The 16,387-nt window shown below is 47.6% G+C and overlaps 1 protein-coding gene across 1 annotated transcript in view; it reads left to right on the forward strand.

Annotated features, from left to right (window-relative positions):
- The window catches only part of MAN2A1 (mannosidase alpha class 2A member 1), a 652,784-nt gene that overhangs the window by 337,954 nt on the left and 298,443 nt on the right, over positions 1 to 16,387 (forward strand). The window contains exon 16 of the mRNA XM_069226405.1: positions 9,486 to 9,600. Within this exon, the coding sequence (XP_069082506.1) occupies positions 9,486 to 9,600 (115 nt within the window). The remainder of the gene's footprint in view (positions 1 to 9,485; positions 9,601 to 16,387) is intronic.

Raw genomic sequence — 16,387 nt, forward strand, 5'->3', positions numbered from 1 at the left:
CTTATCTGCGGCACGAAGGATAATTGATTATCAAACTTAACTCCTAGATTTTTAACCGGAAGGGGGGGCCACTTCTAACCAACATGCCAGACAATTGATAGGAGTCGGCCTGCCAAACAAGTGTATTTCTGTCTTGTCCGCTGTATACATCATCTGCCTCTGATGTGTGCAGGCGAACACAGCATTTGGGGAAGGCCTGTTTGAATCAGGTGCAGTATTAAAACCCTCATCAAAGAAGAAGATAATTTGAATGTCATCTGCGTATTATATAATCTTGGCACCAAATGATTCAACCAAAAAGGGAGGAAGTTTTTTTTTTTTATATATATATATTTTTATTAACATTTTACTTACAAACAGACATATTTTCAACACCGTTTACATTACTTGTTTCTATGTTCACATTTATTGCTTCTAAGAATCTTGTTTTTACCGATCCAGCCGCTGCCCTGGCATACAGTCCTATCAGACATGTCGCTGGGGATTGATCCAGTTCCCTTTCCAACAGCAACCCCAGCTTGTCTAGTACCTCTCTCCAGGCATGTCGGATCTCAGTGCACCGCCACAGCAAATGGTCAAGGTCCACATCTAGTTCCCCACACCTGGGACATGCTCTAGTTTCACCTCCATAAATGATATTTAGTCTATGTGGGGTAAGGTACGTCCTGTGTAGGTAGTTGTATTGGATATAACGCAGTGGTGTGTTTCGTGATACCATCTTGGGGTAGGACAGTGCTCCCTTCCAGGCCGAGTCCGTTAAGTCTTCCCCTAGAGTTTTTTCCCAACGTTCTCTTAACACCTGTAACGGCATCATGGAGCATTCCATTTGGGCCTTATATAATTGAGCTACCAAGTGGGATTCATCACCCTTTGTTAGGAGGTAATGAAGGATCTTATGAACCTCGGGTTCCGCGTTGACAGTGTCCCAGAGTGATTTTATTCGGTGTGTTAGGTATTGATACGACAGAAACCTCCCGCCCGGGACAGTATTTTTATCAGTCATGTCTGTGAAAGTCCTCATTGTCCCGTCCTGGAAGAAATCTCCAACTGTCTGTACCCCGGCCCGCGCCCAGACTCCCAGCCCATGGCCAATTAATGTTTTATCTGGGGAGGTTTGCATCAGTACTGTTAACAGAAGGGCTGGTGAATAAGCTACTCCCACCCCTACTCGTCTCGAGCTGCGTTTCCAGCAGGTTGCCGCAACTTTCATTAGGGCACTTTCCTCCCCCCGTGCTCCACCTCGAGCAATCATGTGTGCTAGTATCTTGCCTATATCCTGCACTCCAGTGTTGATGCATCTATCCAGTTGGCTTCTTCCCCTTAGCCATCCTGCTGTCCACTGGAGTTGACAGGCCAGGTAGTACAGTTCAAAGTCCGGTACTCCCAGACCCCCCATGAGTACTGGCCTAGTCAGGGCCGATAGGGATGTGCGCTTCCGGCCTCCATCCCACACCAGATCCCTGAGAAATGTATTTAGTTCGTGAAACCATGTCGAAGGCACGAGCACCGGGAGGTTGGCAAAGACATAGAGAAGGTGTGGGAGCATGATCATCTTAGAAAGGGACACCCTAGCTGATATGGGTTAGTCTGAGTGATCTCCGGAATCTCACAGAGGAGCGGAGCGAGCGCAATGCCTTGCCCAAATTACCCTCGCGGAGGTCTTTTAAGTCGTGAAACACCTGTACTCCGAGGTACTTAAAGGTGCGCGGAGCCCACACCACATCCCCGGGGCAAGAGGAGGGTCGCTCACTACCCTCTACCATAGGAAAGACAAAGGTCTTACCACGATTAAGGCGGAGTCCTGAGACAGCACCAAAGTCATCTAATGTTCTCAATGCCCTTGGTAAACCAGTCTCGCCATCTGTAAGGAAATGGTTACCCCCTGACTTTTTGCCTTTGCTGATGCCAAGTTATGATTTGAAAGTGTACTGAGGCCTGCTAACCAGGCCCCAGCACCAGTGTTCTTTCCCTAACCTGTACCTTTGTTTCCACAATTGGCACACCTTGGCATCCAGGTAAGTCCCTTTCAACTGGTACCCCTGGTACCAAGGGCCCTGATGCCAGGGAAGGTCTCTAAGGGCTGCAGCATGTCTTATGCCACCCTGGAGACCCCCACTCAGCACAGACACACTGCTTGCCAGCTTGTGTATGCTGGTGGGGAGAAAATGACTAAGTCGACATGGCACTTCCCTCAGGGTGCCATGCCAACCTCACTCTGCCTATGGCATATATAAGTCACCCCTCTATCAGGCCTTACAGCCCTAAGGCAGGGTGCACTATACCATAGGTGAGGGCATAGGTGCATGAGCACTATGCCCCTACAGTGTCTAAGCAAAACCTTAGACATTGTAAGTGCAGGGTAGCCATAAGAGTATATGGTCTGGGAGTCTGTCATACACGAACTCCACAGCACCATAATGGCTACACTGAAAACTGGGAAGTTTGGTATCAAACTTCTCAGCACAATAAATGCACACTGATGGCAGTGTTCATTTTATTGTGAAATACACCCCAGAGGGCATCTTAGAGATGCCCCCTGAAACCATACCCGACTTCCAGTGTGGGCTGACTAGTTTTAGCAGCCTGCCACACACCAGACATGTTGCTGGCCGCCTGGGGAGAGTGCCTTTGTCACTCTGTGGCTAGTAACAAATCCTGTACTGGTTGGAGGTGCTTCTCACCTCCCCCTGCAGGAACTGTAACACCTGACGGTGAGCCTCAAAGGCTCACCCCCTTTGTTACAGCACCCCAGGGCACTCCAGCTAGTTGAGTTGCCCGCCCCCTCCGGCCACGGCCCCACTTTTGGCGGCAAGGCCAGAGGAGATAATGAGAAAAACAAGGAGGAGTCACTGGCCAGTCAGGACAGCCCCTAAGGTGTCCTGAGCTGAGGTGACTGACTTTTAGAAATCCTCCATCTTGCAGATGGAGGATTCCCCCAATAGGATTAGGGATGTGCTCCCCTCTCCTCAGGGAGGAGGCACAAAGAGGGTGTAGCCACCCTCAGGGCTAGTAGCCATTGGCTACTAACCCCCAGACCTAAACACACCCCTAAATTGAGTATTTAGGGGCTCCCAGAACCTAGCAAGATAGATTCCTGCAACCTAAGACGAAGAAGGACTGTTGACCTGAAAGCCCTGCAGAGAAGACGGAGACACCAACTGCTTTGGACTCCAGCTCTACCGGCCTGTCTCCCCACTTCAAGAAAAACTGCAACAGCGACGCGTTCCACAGGGTCCAGCGACCTCTGAAGCCTCAGAGGACTACCCTGCATCTAAAAGGACCAATAACTCCTGAGGACAGCGGCTCTGCTCCAAAGAAGAAACATCTTTGCAACAAAGAAGCAACTTTTAAAGAACACACGTTTCCCGCCGGAAGCGTGAGACTTTGCACTCTGCACCCGACCACCCCGGCTCGACCTGCAGAGAATCAACACTACAGGGAGGACTCCCCAGCGACTGCGACCCTGTGAGTAGCCAGAGTTGACCCCCCTGAGCCCCCCCAGCGACGCCTGCAGAGGGAATCCAGAGGCTCCCCCTGACCGCGACTGCCTGCTTCAAAGAACCCAACGCCTGGTAAAGACACTGCACCCGCAGCCCCAGGACCTGAAGGATCCGACCTCCAGTGCAGAAGCGACCCCCCGGTGGCCCTCTCCCTTGCCCAGGTGGTGGCTTCCCCGAGGAGCCCCCCTTTGCCTGCCTGCTTCGCTGAAGAGACCCCTGGGTCTCCCATTGAATCCTATTGCAAACCCGACGCCTGTTTGCACTCTGCACCCCGCAGCCCCTGTGCAGCTGAGGGTGTACTTTTTGTGCTGACTTGTCCCCCCCCCCCCCCCCCCCCCCCAGGTGCCCTACAAAACCCCCCTGGTCAGCCCTCCGAAGACGCGGGTACTTACCTGTTGGCAGACTGGAACCGGGGCACCCCCTTCTCCATTGAAGCCTGTGTGTTTTGGGCACCACTTTGACCTCTGCACCTGACCGGCCCTGAGCTGCTGGTGTGGTAACTTTGGGGTTGCTCTAAACCCCCAATGGTGGGCTACCTTGGACCCAACTTGGAACCCTGTAGGTGGTTTACTTACTTACCTGCAAAACTAACAAACACTTACCTCCCCCAGGAACTGTTGAAAATTGCACTGTGTCTAGTTTTAAAATAGCTTATTGCCATTTGTGTAAAAACTGTATATGCTATTTTGCTAATTCAAAGTTCCTAAAGTTCCTAAGCGAAATACCTTTCATTTAAAGTATTACTTGTAAATCTTGAACCTGTGGTTCTTAAAATAAACTAAGAAAAGATATTTTTCTATACAAAAACCTATTGGCCTGGAATTGTCATTGAGTGTGTGTTCCTCATTTATTGCCTGTGTCTGCACTTCCATAGTGAAATCGGGAAACAGCGTTACTGTGGCATTTTCGACTTTGAATGGTCCAGTCTCTCTGGCCCTTTGGAGTAGGGTATCTCTGTCCCTGTAGTGCATTAATTTGGCTATAACCACCCCTGGTGGACTTCCTGGTGGTAGTGGGCGCGAGGGGATTCTGTGTGCCCGCTCCAGGGAGAAGAAGGGAGAAAGAAGCTCCGGGGCCACGACCGTGTGCAGCCATTCCTCAAGGAACTCTACCATATTTGGTTTCTCAACGCCCTCAGGAAGACCCACGATCCGTATAATATTTCTGCGGCTTCTCCCCTCTGCATCCTCTACCCTACGTTCTAGTTGTTGCACTTGTTCCGTTAGGTGTAGGACTGTGGCAGCGAGGTTATCTTGTTTCGGTGCGAGCTCTGTCAGTGTAGTTTCAGTGTCTTTCACTCTGTCCGCTAATTTGTGGTGGTCGGCTCTCAGCAGACCCAGTTCGACCACTACCTGGTTGATGTCATGTCTCAGAGTGGTTTTTGTGTCTTCTATTGCACCTAGGATTTTGTCAAGGGTGGTCTGTACCGTGGATTGTGCGGGGTCCTCCATCTTCTCTTTGTCGTAGTCTCTGGTGTGGTGTTACGGCCCGGATTTCTGCCTCTTGCCCTGTGCCTGGTGGTCATTCGGGACATGTAGATCGTACTTCAATTGACAGACAGGTGGGAGATTACTCAGTGCCTCGTCCCTAGGCTTATAAGATCACCTCCAGCTGTTCTCCACGGCATTGATAATGCGATTCTTTGCAATGGCTCGGACTAGGGGTGCACCAATCAGGCTCTGTACCGTTACTGTCTTTCTTCAATGAAGTGGCAGGAGTGCCCCTCAGGAGATCGTGACACCAAGCCAGCCGTCTTCCACAAACAGGCACTGTTTCTAAGGCTTGTCTATGTGTATGACCCCAGCTGTCGTGGTGCTGTATGGTATTGCGCTCCGCCCCCAGGCCAGGAGCCCCCGCTCCGCGTTGTCAAGGCAGGGCCTTAATCAAGTTAGGATTGTGCGTTCAGTTCCGCGGGCCTCTGTCTCTTGCCAGTGGGCGCGTTCTGACTCAACACTGCGGCCCAGGGCTGGCTGCTAATTTGCAACTCCGTGTGCACTCTCACGATTCCTCTCATGGCTGTAGTCCGCTTGCCTCAAGGTTATGGGTCTAGACCGTTTTTTCCCTCTGTGCCGCTGCCTCGGCTCTGCCCCTGCAGCCCGGCATGTCCTCTCCAGTATAGGCGTCCGGCCTGAGCGTCCCTCAGGGGGGCGTGACAAGAAACCAGCTGTCTTCCGCCCGCAGGCACTGTTTACGAGGTTTGCCTATGTGTATGACCCCGGCGGTTGTGGCGTTGTATGGTGCTGCTCTCTGCCCCTAGGCCAGGCACCTCCACGCCACACCGTCCAGGCAAGGCCTTGTTCAAGTCAGAATTGTGCTCTTGTGCGCTCAGTTTCCGCGGGCCTCCGTCTTTCACCTACGGGCGCGTTCCAACTCACCACCGCGGCCCAGGACAGGCTGCCAATCTGCCATACAGTGTGCACTCCCCTAGTTCCCCCTAAGGCTGTGGCCGGCTTGCCTCTGGGATCTGGGTATAGTCTGGTTCTCCCTCGTTGCCGCTACGTCGGCTGTGCCCCAGCAGCCCAGTCTGTCCTCTTCAGTATAGGCCTCCAGCTTACCAGAGGTGATAGTGCCTCCAAGGGTCTCGTTTTAAACCACCAAAATGCAGCTATTGATGTACCTCCGCGGCTCCGTCGGTATTCAACAGCAGGTCGGACCCAAGATTAGGCCCTGTCGCCGGCACCCCACACAGCGCCGCTGCTCCACTCTTCACCTCGGTGCCGCTCTTCCTAGGTCAATCGTGCGCACTCTGGATCACCACTATAAGCCTGGAGTCTCCTCCAGCGCACCGGTCAAAGTCGGCACTCCTCCCGCGGGCCCCGGCCCCCGCTCTGTTCCTCTCACTGCGCCCGCGGGTTAAGACAGCCGGGAGGCCCCGGCCCCGGGCCGCCGCTGCCACGGAGGCACTCCGATCACCATGGGCCAGGGGAAGCACTCCAGCCAGCCCGACAGGCATGGGCATGACAGAAGCCCTCCGGTAGCGCAAGCCGCTCCTCGCATCAGCGTCCTATCTCCGCGGCTCAGCAAGGCGCCGCCGCGCCTCACATGCGCGTCCGGGCTAGGCCTCCAGCCATGCCCAGGTTCACTCCTGAAGTTGTCAGCGGGCGCCTCAGAGTTCCCAGGCGCTAGCCGGCCGCTCCTCGCCAGTGCCTCAGTATCCCTCTGCACGGCCAGGTCTACTGACTCAAAGGGGGAGTAGATTCAAACAGGATTCTGTTAGGCCCATCAGAGCCTCGGGATTATGCGTCCGCCATGTTGGTGTGGTTGGCCCAAAAAGGCAAGAAGTTAAGGTAGATATTGAACAAAGTGGGTCTGAGTGCGGAACCCTGAGGGACCCCAGCTGTTATCATCTATTGCCAGAGGCAAAAGGGGGTGTCCAAGCCTCCTGTTTTCTATTTCCTAGAAAGGAGGCCATTCACTTAAGTGCCAGCCTCTTTACTTCAAACATCTCGAGGTGGCCCAGAAGAGAAGAATACGGTACTGTAACAAAGGCAGCTGTTAGATCTAACAAAATGAGCTAAGCCTTGCCACCTGTAACCAAAGTGCATTTAATTTGCTTAGCTACCTCACGTAGGGGCTTTTCAGTACTCAAATTGCTGCCTGAAGTCAGACTGACTGGGATGCTAGATGTCATTTGTCTCCAGGTAAGAGGAGTTGCCTGTTCATGACTTCTCTGGGATCTTTGACCGTGCCAGGAGCAGGGAGACAGGCCTATAATTGCCCAAAATGTTGGGGTCGGCTGATGGCTTCTTTAAAAGGGGAAGAATTTTAACATATTTCCAAATTGTAGGGACCACCGCTGTGGCAAAAGGATCATTAAGTAGCATGTTTACCAATGGCTTAATTAACTCTGCACCTATATTTAGAAATCTATTAGAGCAGGAATCTGATGGTGAGCCAGATTTAAGACTGAATGGCTGCTAATGATTCTTCTTAGGAAACAGAGTTGAAGGAAGAAAGGGAGTATTCCGCCTTCTGATCATTTCCTTAGAAAGAAGAAGGCTACTAGCTTCTGAGACGGAAGCTGGCAAACTCAGATGAAAAAATCAGTAAATGTTTCGCACCGTTTTAGTATAGATGGGATGCCTTTGGTGCAAGTGGAAAGGGGGAGGAAGAGAGGATGAAATTATTAACTACCTTAAAGACTTCTTCCTCTCTTCCTCCTTGTTTCCAGCCATTTCAGTCTTGCATTCAATGAAAGCCTTTTGGACAGCCTTGCACGAGGCATGTATTGTATATATTTAATATATTTACTGCTGTTGCAGTCTGTATTGAATGCATATGAATCTGTGAGAGATTCAGTACTGAAGAAGAAATACATTACTTACCTGTAACTGCAGTTTCTTTACCATTGGTACCTTTCATAGAGTTGCACGCGACTCTCCATCCTCCAGTTCATGATTAACACTCATTAATGCATCATGATAATCAAATGAGCTGGAAAACGTCTAACAGTTGGAGTCTCTGAGTCAAAGAGATGGATGGCTGTCTTCCGGATTGGCCAGTCTTCATGTCTAAAAATGAGGTAGATAGGTTGTATTTTCCATGTTGTTCTGTGTGCAGGTACACTGCCATAGAACATTGGCTACTGAGAGTTCCCAGACAGACAACTCGGAAGGCATGTGAATCCATGAAAGATGCCAGTACTGAAGAATTGCAGTTACAGATAATAACTTATTTCTTATTGAATCTACCTATATTTTTGTCATTTGGAAAAGTGCCCTCAATGTAACCTGGCATTATGATTAAGGAGTTATACAAGTAACCGATTTTCTTAAATTCAGATTCATGGCTGTATTTTAGATATGCATAGCTTTCTTTTACTCCCATTTGTTTTTATCCATTATTGGATTTTTTCTCATGTTGCGAAGCATGGTATGCACACAATCAAGAATCATTGTAATCTGCAAATTAGTTGAGGCTTCTGGGTTACTGCAGGCTTTTGAACAACTGACAAAAACTGTATAGAACTTCGGCAGAAAGAGTCTGTTGGATGTAACAGTATATAACTTACATTGATATGCCTTCAGTGCAAAAACCTAAAAATGAATTTTCCAACTTTTTCTCTGTTTTCCATCTGATTTTTTTCACTATGGTTTAATTCCAAAAACTCCACACAAAGGACCCCTTCCTGAATTCAGAATTGTATCTACTTTAAAAAAAAAGTATAGCTTTCCTGCTTCACCTCCAAACCAAAATACAAGTAAGGATCAACTCCAAAAATAGGAAGGCAAAGCCACAGCACTTATAGTGTTAATGAGCTTTCTGAAAGATATTCCAAGCATTTTGAATTGCTTCAGGTGGCCTGAAGAGAATTTGAAAAGGAGAAGATGTTAATAGTTTAGGAGGGCAGTTTACGTATCAGACATGCCCAAGAACCAAATCAGACTATTTCTGTTTTTGTTTAATGTTCCATAGTAAAGAATCATACTTTTTAACACGTTTTTAGATCGTGTATCATGTTGCTAATTTTGATGGTGCTACCAAAGCTTGCTCTTGGACGTTCTCCAGATCCCGTCTGCTTCTGAGTGAAGGAAAACATATTTAAATACATAGATAGGGGCTATATGTTCCCAATTGTGGGATCTACGTTAATAAACTACCAAATCTTTATTCCTTAGCTTTATGAAGAACTTGCCTTAAAAAGTTAAACCATATGCATATGCTTCAGCAGCATTTGCTGTTCTTTATATGTTCAAGTAATGTTCTGACAGAAAATGAAAATATCTCATTCGCCGTGTCATAGTTTGCCCAGCCTTTAAAGATTTAATTGTTTGAAGTCACATAAATGTTGTCTTTAGATAGGCATCCATGAACTGTTGTCATTAGTATTTCTCAACTTGTTGAAGATAGCCCATGTTAGGAAAATAACTTTGTTGGTAGATGTTTTTTCTTGCAAATCATTGCATAAGTGTCAGGAGTAGAAGCATAAAGATGTTTCTTCTCTTTGAGATAATGTTCATAATGTTATTTATATTTTCATTTCAGCCTTATGTTTTTTCTGAACCTCCCATCAGAAGAGTCACTTACGGAGGTATTTTCTCAGAAGTCACAAGCTTTTTCCATCATGTGACCCACACAGTGCGACTTTATCACATGCAAGGTAACATGGTTAAAATATATGTTCAGAGAAACAGCCCATCAAAAATTTGCTGATAGATGTACCTTTTGGAGTGATCAAAGATTGGACAGCCTATAGTCACTCAATCTTATCAAGAGAATGTTATAAATATCAACCTTTTAACCCCACGATATTCATGTGAAACACACATTTATCATGGTGCTTTGTGGAATTTCACTTTGTGTGTGGAATTTCAGCAAAATTGGAAATTGGGTGAGTTTTTTTTGGACCAGCGGCGCTCTGCATTATCTTCCCAGTATATTCCGGAGCTACTTTGCTCCAACAAAACATGCAGTTAGCCATTATCAGAGAGTATCTGCTGTAGTGCATAGTTTAGGTGATCATGTATAGATTTTTTTTCAGAATGATGCAGTATGCTCAGTTATAAGTTCTCCAGCTTCTGCCTTGTAAAACATTCTGAACCTTTAACGTTTGGCCAGACGCGGGTCTCTCCCTCACTGCTTTATGAAAAAAGAAGGTCTAGTTGTCCTTTATCTGAGAATCTGGAAGGTTCTTTTACAAAGTGAGTCCAAGTAGTTACATTTTCACGAGCTTTACAAAAGATCCTGTGATTGGGTTTTGTTCTCAAGAAAAATAAGGAACAAATGTGTTCTACACTCTCAGGCCTTGTACTTCCAGGGATCTTTCTCTGCTTTATCCGCTTGAATGATAGTTGTTGGATCTTCAGGTATGAAGTGTTTTACAGTGGCATTAAAGGTGAACAAGTGCCTATGACTATTGTAGTTCATGTTTTGTTGATCACGCTGATACCTGAATAACTCTCTTGCCTTTGTAAGATCACAAAAGCCTAGCACTCCAGTCAACCCAAGAGAGAATCAAAGAGCCCCTACATGAGGAGTCTTGCTCCCTTAACTTTAGGGACTGCAACTCACATCATTGCCTTTGGAAGAACCGTTGCCAAAAAGAAATCAAAGAAAAGTTCAAGAAATTGGAATGGATCCTTTTCTTCTAGATGCCATCATTCATCTAAGAGTAACAGCTATGTTGCTGAGAAAGAGCTGGAGCCAGTTGTGTGGCCATTTGTAAAGCAGCTTAAGGGGTAGGAGTCGAGCTTCTAGTGACGCAATGTTTGCCATACCTGTGAAGTTACCCCTGATGTCATTTTAGTACTGTAGAGATTCTTTTCATATTTCCTAGACACAATAGTAGTTTCCTAGTCTACATGGCAGACATTTGAAGGTTTTGTAATGCCACCTAGTCTCAATACATTTTCAGGTTGCAGAACTGGGAACCAAAATGCCTGGGTTGAAGAGCCAGCTTAAGGTGCTATGCTTAGTCTTAGCTGTTGCACTGCACCATCAAGTGATTTATTCAGTACTGTTACTTTCCTCTACAGCAAAGTCAAATCTAGAAACTATTGCCTGCTGACAGCGTGGCTCCTTTGCAGATAGCGCCACAGCATTTCAGTGTTGCACCAGAGTGCAACCTCAATTTTCTATTGTGATTCTTTGGAACATAGGACTAAAAGGTCAACAACCTACATTGAGCATGTTTTATGTGGAAATCAACTGGACCATGCATGTGAAGGTCCCTTGAAACCTGTGTCTTAATGGTGCTTAAAGATACATGAGAAAAGAAAGTAAATGCAAAATATAAGCACAAAAAGTAGTTTCAAACAATAATATGATGTAAATTATTTCATGGGGGTGGTTCCTCCACTTAAATGGGAAAAAGTAAACTGCATATTGCCTGTCGTTATAAAAACACTTATCTTGTAGCCTTTATATGTATATAATAATGGAGCTTCTTATTGACTTGTAATATTCTCGAACATGCAGGTGGGTAGTACTTTTTCCATATTTACTGCAGATGATATTCCTGTACCTTTGCATCAGCCCCAAATCTGGAAGCCTTTTAGGAGCAGAATTCAAGCCAAACTCAATAAAGTAGCTCAGACTTCAGCTAGGTTTGCTCCTTCACATGGGAAGGTACTTTTTTTGAGTGGTGGGGCTGTGTGAGAAATGTTGGTTGTTGGTTGAGGGTAGTTTGAGTGCTTCTCAAGCAACAGCCACAATCCTTATCAGAGTCACTAATGTAACTTGTGCTCAACTGTCTGGTCACTTGGCAAAAAAGTAGGGCAGCTTTAACTTAAAGGTAATGTATAAAGTATTTATGCAGCACTTAAAAAGTAATAAGCTGAAGACACAACACAAGAAAATTCCTACACCAATGTAGAAAAATAGCGTACATTTAAAGAAATTATTGGACACCAAAACAACAAGAATTCAATCAGTAGATCTGGAGTTATGAAGTTTAAAAGTTTAAAGCATAAACTAATGCCTAAAAGATCAAAGCACCAACTGCAGACATTTTGTTGCGTAAAACCGGGACAAAGTTGAAAATTATGGCTGACTGCGATTGAGCATGGTTCGGATACACAAAGTGATTGGACCTGGTCTCCGCTTAACTTCAGACTTAAACGAGTAAAGTTCAGTGGGGCAAGGCAGCTGGCAGTGTTTGAGGAGCAGGTGTTGTCATTGAGGAGCCGCTGGATAAAGTTGCAATGAAGATTTCTATGTTCAGACTTAATCTCTTTTGTGGAAGTTGAAAATCTCCAGCAGGACAAAGCTGCAGGCTGTAGCCAACAAGGACTCCATGAGAACAGATACCCTGCGAGGAGCTGCTGTACCGGATTTGCTGCTGTGGAGAAGAATGTAGCGGGAGCTTCATTGAAGTCAGGCTGACTAGCAATGCACCTTGGATGGATTGGCGAGCAGATAGGTCCTGGTCTCTTCTCAATTCTTAAAGCACTTTTTTACAAAAAAAATTCCTAAGTCCCAAGGTTTGAATTTGGGCTATCTGAGCACCTTTAGCACCACTTCCACGGGTTCAGTACTGGAGGGTCACCACTTGGAGGTTCAGGAAACAATTATGCTGGTGCAAACTCAAGATGGTTGGAGCCTTTTATGTCCCTGTAGCTCTGAGCAGGAGACCAGCCAACTAGCCCTTGGAGTCACTCTGAAAGCAGGAAAGCAGGTCTCAGGCAGCGTGGTATTTCTCTGAGGGTACAGGACAGGCTTCAGGCAGCAGGGCAGTCCTATTGTTGCCGCAGAGCAGTCCTCTGAAGTACACAGCAGTGCACAGTCACCAGGGCAGTCCTCTAATGATCCTTCCGCAGGTCCAGAAGTGAACTGAAGAATCGATCTGAGGGTCCTGTTTTTATATCTGAAGCCAGCTTTGTAGTGGAAGAAATTTCTTGAAGTTTTCCCACACGGAAATGTCTGGAATTTCCTGCTCCCTGCCATGGTCCCAGCATGTCTGGGAGCACAATAGGCTAGTGTGAAATTATTTGTATGTTAGCAGAGGCAGGGTCTTTGAAGTGCAAGTAGGGCTGTGCACAGCTCCTCCCCGTATCTTGCTTGGATGGCCCATTCTGCCAACACCCAGTCTCTCTATTGTGTGGCTGTCTGGGAGGAATACACAAAGGCCAGCTGCACCTAGTCATGATACCCAGGAAACAGGATGCAGGTGTAGGATAGTAACACCTTTCTGGCATAGTTACCCCCACCTTTTGCCTGGTGTCATTATGTTTAAAGTGTATTACACAGGATCCTGCTAACTAGGACCCCAGTGTTCTCTTCCCTAAATTGGGTTGATAAGTAACTTTTACACCTCACAGTTGCCATACAGATGTACCCATGTAAGTCCCTAGTATATGGTACTTAGGTGCCCAGGGCAGTGGTACAACTGGGGTCCCCCATAGGTTGCAGCATGTATTGTGCCACCTGTGGGGGTCCATGCAAACTGTGACTATAGGCCTGCTATTGCAGCCTGTTTGAAATGGTGCATACGACTTTCACCCTCGATATAAGGTTTGCCTTATATCATGGTCACTACACGCTGAACCTGTAAGTCACCCCTGAGGTAGATCCTTCATTCCAAGGGCAGTTTGCATGGTTCTCAGTGTGAGGGCACCTCTGCATGAGCATAGGTGCCCCTACAAACCCCAGACCCCATTTTCTGACCTTTGTAAGTGTGGTGAAGCCATCTTAAGGTATGTAATGGACACTGGTCAACATTAGATGACCAGCTATGTAATGACTTCATCATACCTAGGCATGTTGACTGAGATTCACTTGGCACTTCACCTCCAGGAGGCTACGGCTGTCATGGCCAAGGGAGCTGTAGAGAAGGGTCCTTGTGCCAGAAGGAGGTTGTGATTGTTATTCCTGCTACTTTCTGGTATCCAAAAAGAGATAAGTGGATGTGCCGTATCCTGGACCTCCAGTCCCTCAATCTCTTCCTCAAAAAGGAGAGGTTCAAAATGCTCACTCTGGCTCAGGTGTTATCTGCCCCCGACCTAGGACACTGGATGGTAGTGTCGGACTTGCAGAACACTTATTTTCACATCCCCGTTTTGCCTGCCCACTGACTTTACCTACAGGTAATGGTGGGCCACAAGCACTTTCAGTTCACCATGATCCCCATCAGCCTTACCAGTGCCCTTCGGGTGTTCACCAAGGTGATGGTCGCAGCTCATCTGCGCAGGTTAGGGGTTTCATTCTTCCCCTACCTCGACGCCTGGCTGTTGAAGGCGGGCTCGCCCTAGGCTTTCGTCTCCCACCTTCAGACTACAGTGGACCATCTGCATTCACTGGGGTTCACTATAAATGTGACAAAGTCACACCTGACTCCCTCTAAGATGCTCCCTCATCGGAGCTGTTCTGGACACATTCAGTTTTGGATTTATCCACCCGAGCGGCGAGTCCGGGATAGTCAGGATATGATACCGATGTTTCAGCCTCTATCCTGGATTTCGGTGAGAATGACTCTGAGGCTTATGGGCCTCATGGCCTCCTGCATCCTGGTGATGAATCATGCCAGATGGCACATGCTGTCTCTGCATTTGGACCTAAAGTCCCAGAGGGCGTAGCATCAGGGGAATCTCTCCAACAATGTCCAGATCTCAGAGGGAACTGCACTTGATCTGTAGTGGTGGTTAACGTACCGGCAGAACCCTCTCCCTTCCACAACCAGAACTGACAGTAGTGACAGATGCGTCACTCCTGGGATGGAGCGGCCATCTAGGAGAGGAGAAATCCAGAGGCGTCTGGTTTTCGGTGGAGTCCAGACTCAACTTCAAGCTATTGGAGCTCCAAGTGATCAGACTCCATCCTCAAAGGGACAGTAGTGCAGGTGTTCATGGAACACACCACCGCCATGTGGTACTACAAAAAGCAGGGCGGCGGGGGTTGTGGACTCTTTGTCAGGAGGCCCTGCGCCTCTGGACATGGCTGTAACATCTTTCCCTGGTGGTTCAACACCTGACAGTCTCTGTCAATGCCAGAGTATACAAACTCAGCCGACAATGCCTGGTCGGTCCTGAATGGCATCTTCATCCGGAGATGGCACAAGGTCCCTTTCAGCAGTGGGGAGAGCCTTGGTTAGATCTGTTCATCTCTGCAGAGAACACACAATGCCAGTAGTTTTGCGTTAGAGTTTACAAGGTGGCACTTGCTCAGTGATGCTTTTCGTCAAGAGTGGAGCTCAGGCCTCCTGTATGCCTTTCTGCCCTTACCACTTCTGCTCAGAGTTCTCAAGAAGATCAAGAAAGACCGGGAGCAAGTAATACTTCTGGCACCGGACTGGACACAGAGTCTGGTATCACGAGCTGTCAAGCATGGCCATCGATCCTCTGATTAGACTGTTCCTTCTGGAGGATCTTATGATGCAGCAGCAGGGGAGGGTTCTCCACCCAAATCAAGCCACTTTCCACCTTGCACGGAGATTGAGCGGCAGCATTTGACAGCTCTTGACCTTCTGCCCGAAGTCGGAAATGTTATCTTGGCAGCCAGGTGTCCCTGCACCAAAATGGTATATGCCTGACTTTGGCATAAATTTGTTTTAGGGTGTACAGACAAATTTGTTGACCCCCTCTCTGCCCTTCTTTCCAGTGTCCTCTTGTTTATACTTCCTTTGGCCCAGCAGGGTTCTGCTTTGGGCACCCTCAAAAGTTATTTGCCTGCTATCTCTGCTTTTCTGAGATTACGTGACAAACCCTCTTTAAGTTTGCTAATATTAGTAGGTTCCTTAAAGGTCTCACCCACATGTTTCCTCCATCCCCATTCCTCATGTCCCAATGGGATTTGAATTTGGTTCTAACATTGCTCATGTGTGCTCCTTTTAAGCTACTTCACAATTGTCCTCTCAGGCTTCTAACATTAAAAAACAGTCTTCCTTGTGGCCATTGTATCTGCCCGCAGGGTGAGTGAGCTCCAGGCATTGTCATGTAAGCCACCCTATCTTTCCATGTGTCCTGAAAAAGTGGTGCTTCGCACATGGGCCTCCTTTTTTCCATAAGTGGTTACACCATTCCATGTAGGCTAATCCATCACCTTGCCTACTTTTTATGCAACCCTACATCCTTCTAAGGAAGAGGAGAGACTCCACCCCCTGGACCCATAAAGAGCTGCGGCATACTACAGTGATCATACCAGAGAGTTCAGGGTGGTTGATCAACTCTTTGTTGGTTATGTGGATGCGAAGAAAGGTCAGGCAGTACAGAAGAGAACCATCTCCAGGTGGGTCGTTCTCTGCATTAAAATGTGCTACGCATTGGCTAAAAAGCAACCCTCAGAGGGTATTGCACTCCCATTCTCCCAGAGCGACAGCTCCACCCACTGAGTTAGCACGCGGAGTTGGACGTCTGTCTGGAGGCAACCTGAGTATCGTTGCACACACTTACCAAACACTACTCCCTAGACAGCCAGGTCCGAAGGGATGGGTACTTTGCCCGTTCCGTTCTGCA

The sequence above is a fragment of the Pleurodeles waltl genome, chromosome 1_1 (assembly GCF_031143425.1).
Source record: "Pleurodeles waltl isolate 20211129_DDA chromosome 1_1, aPleWal1.hap1.20221129, whole genome shotgun sequence".
Lineage (NCBI taxonomy): Eukaryota > Metazoa > Chordata > Amphibia > Caudata > Salamandridae > Pleurodeles > Pleurodeles waltl.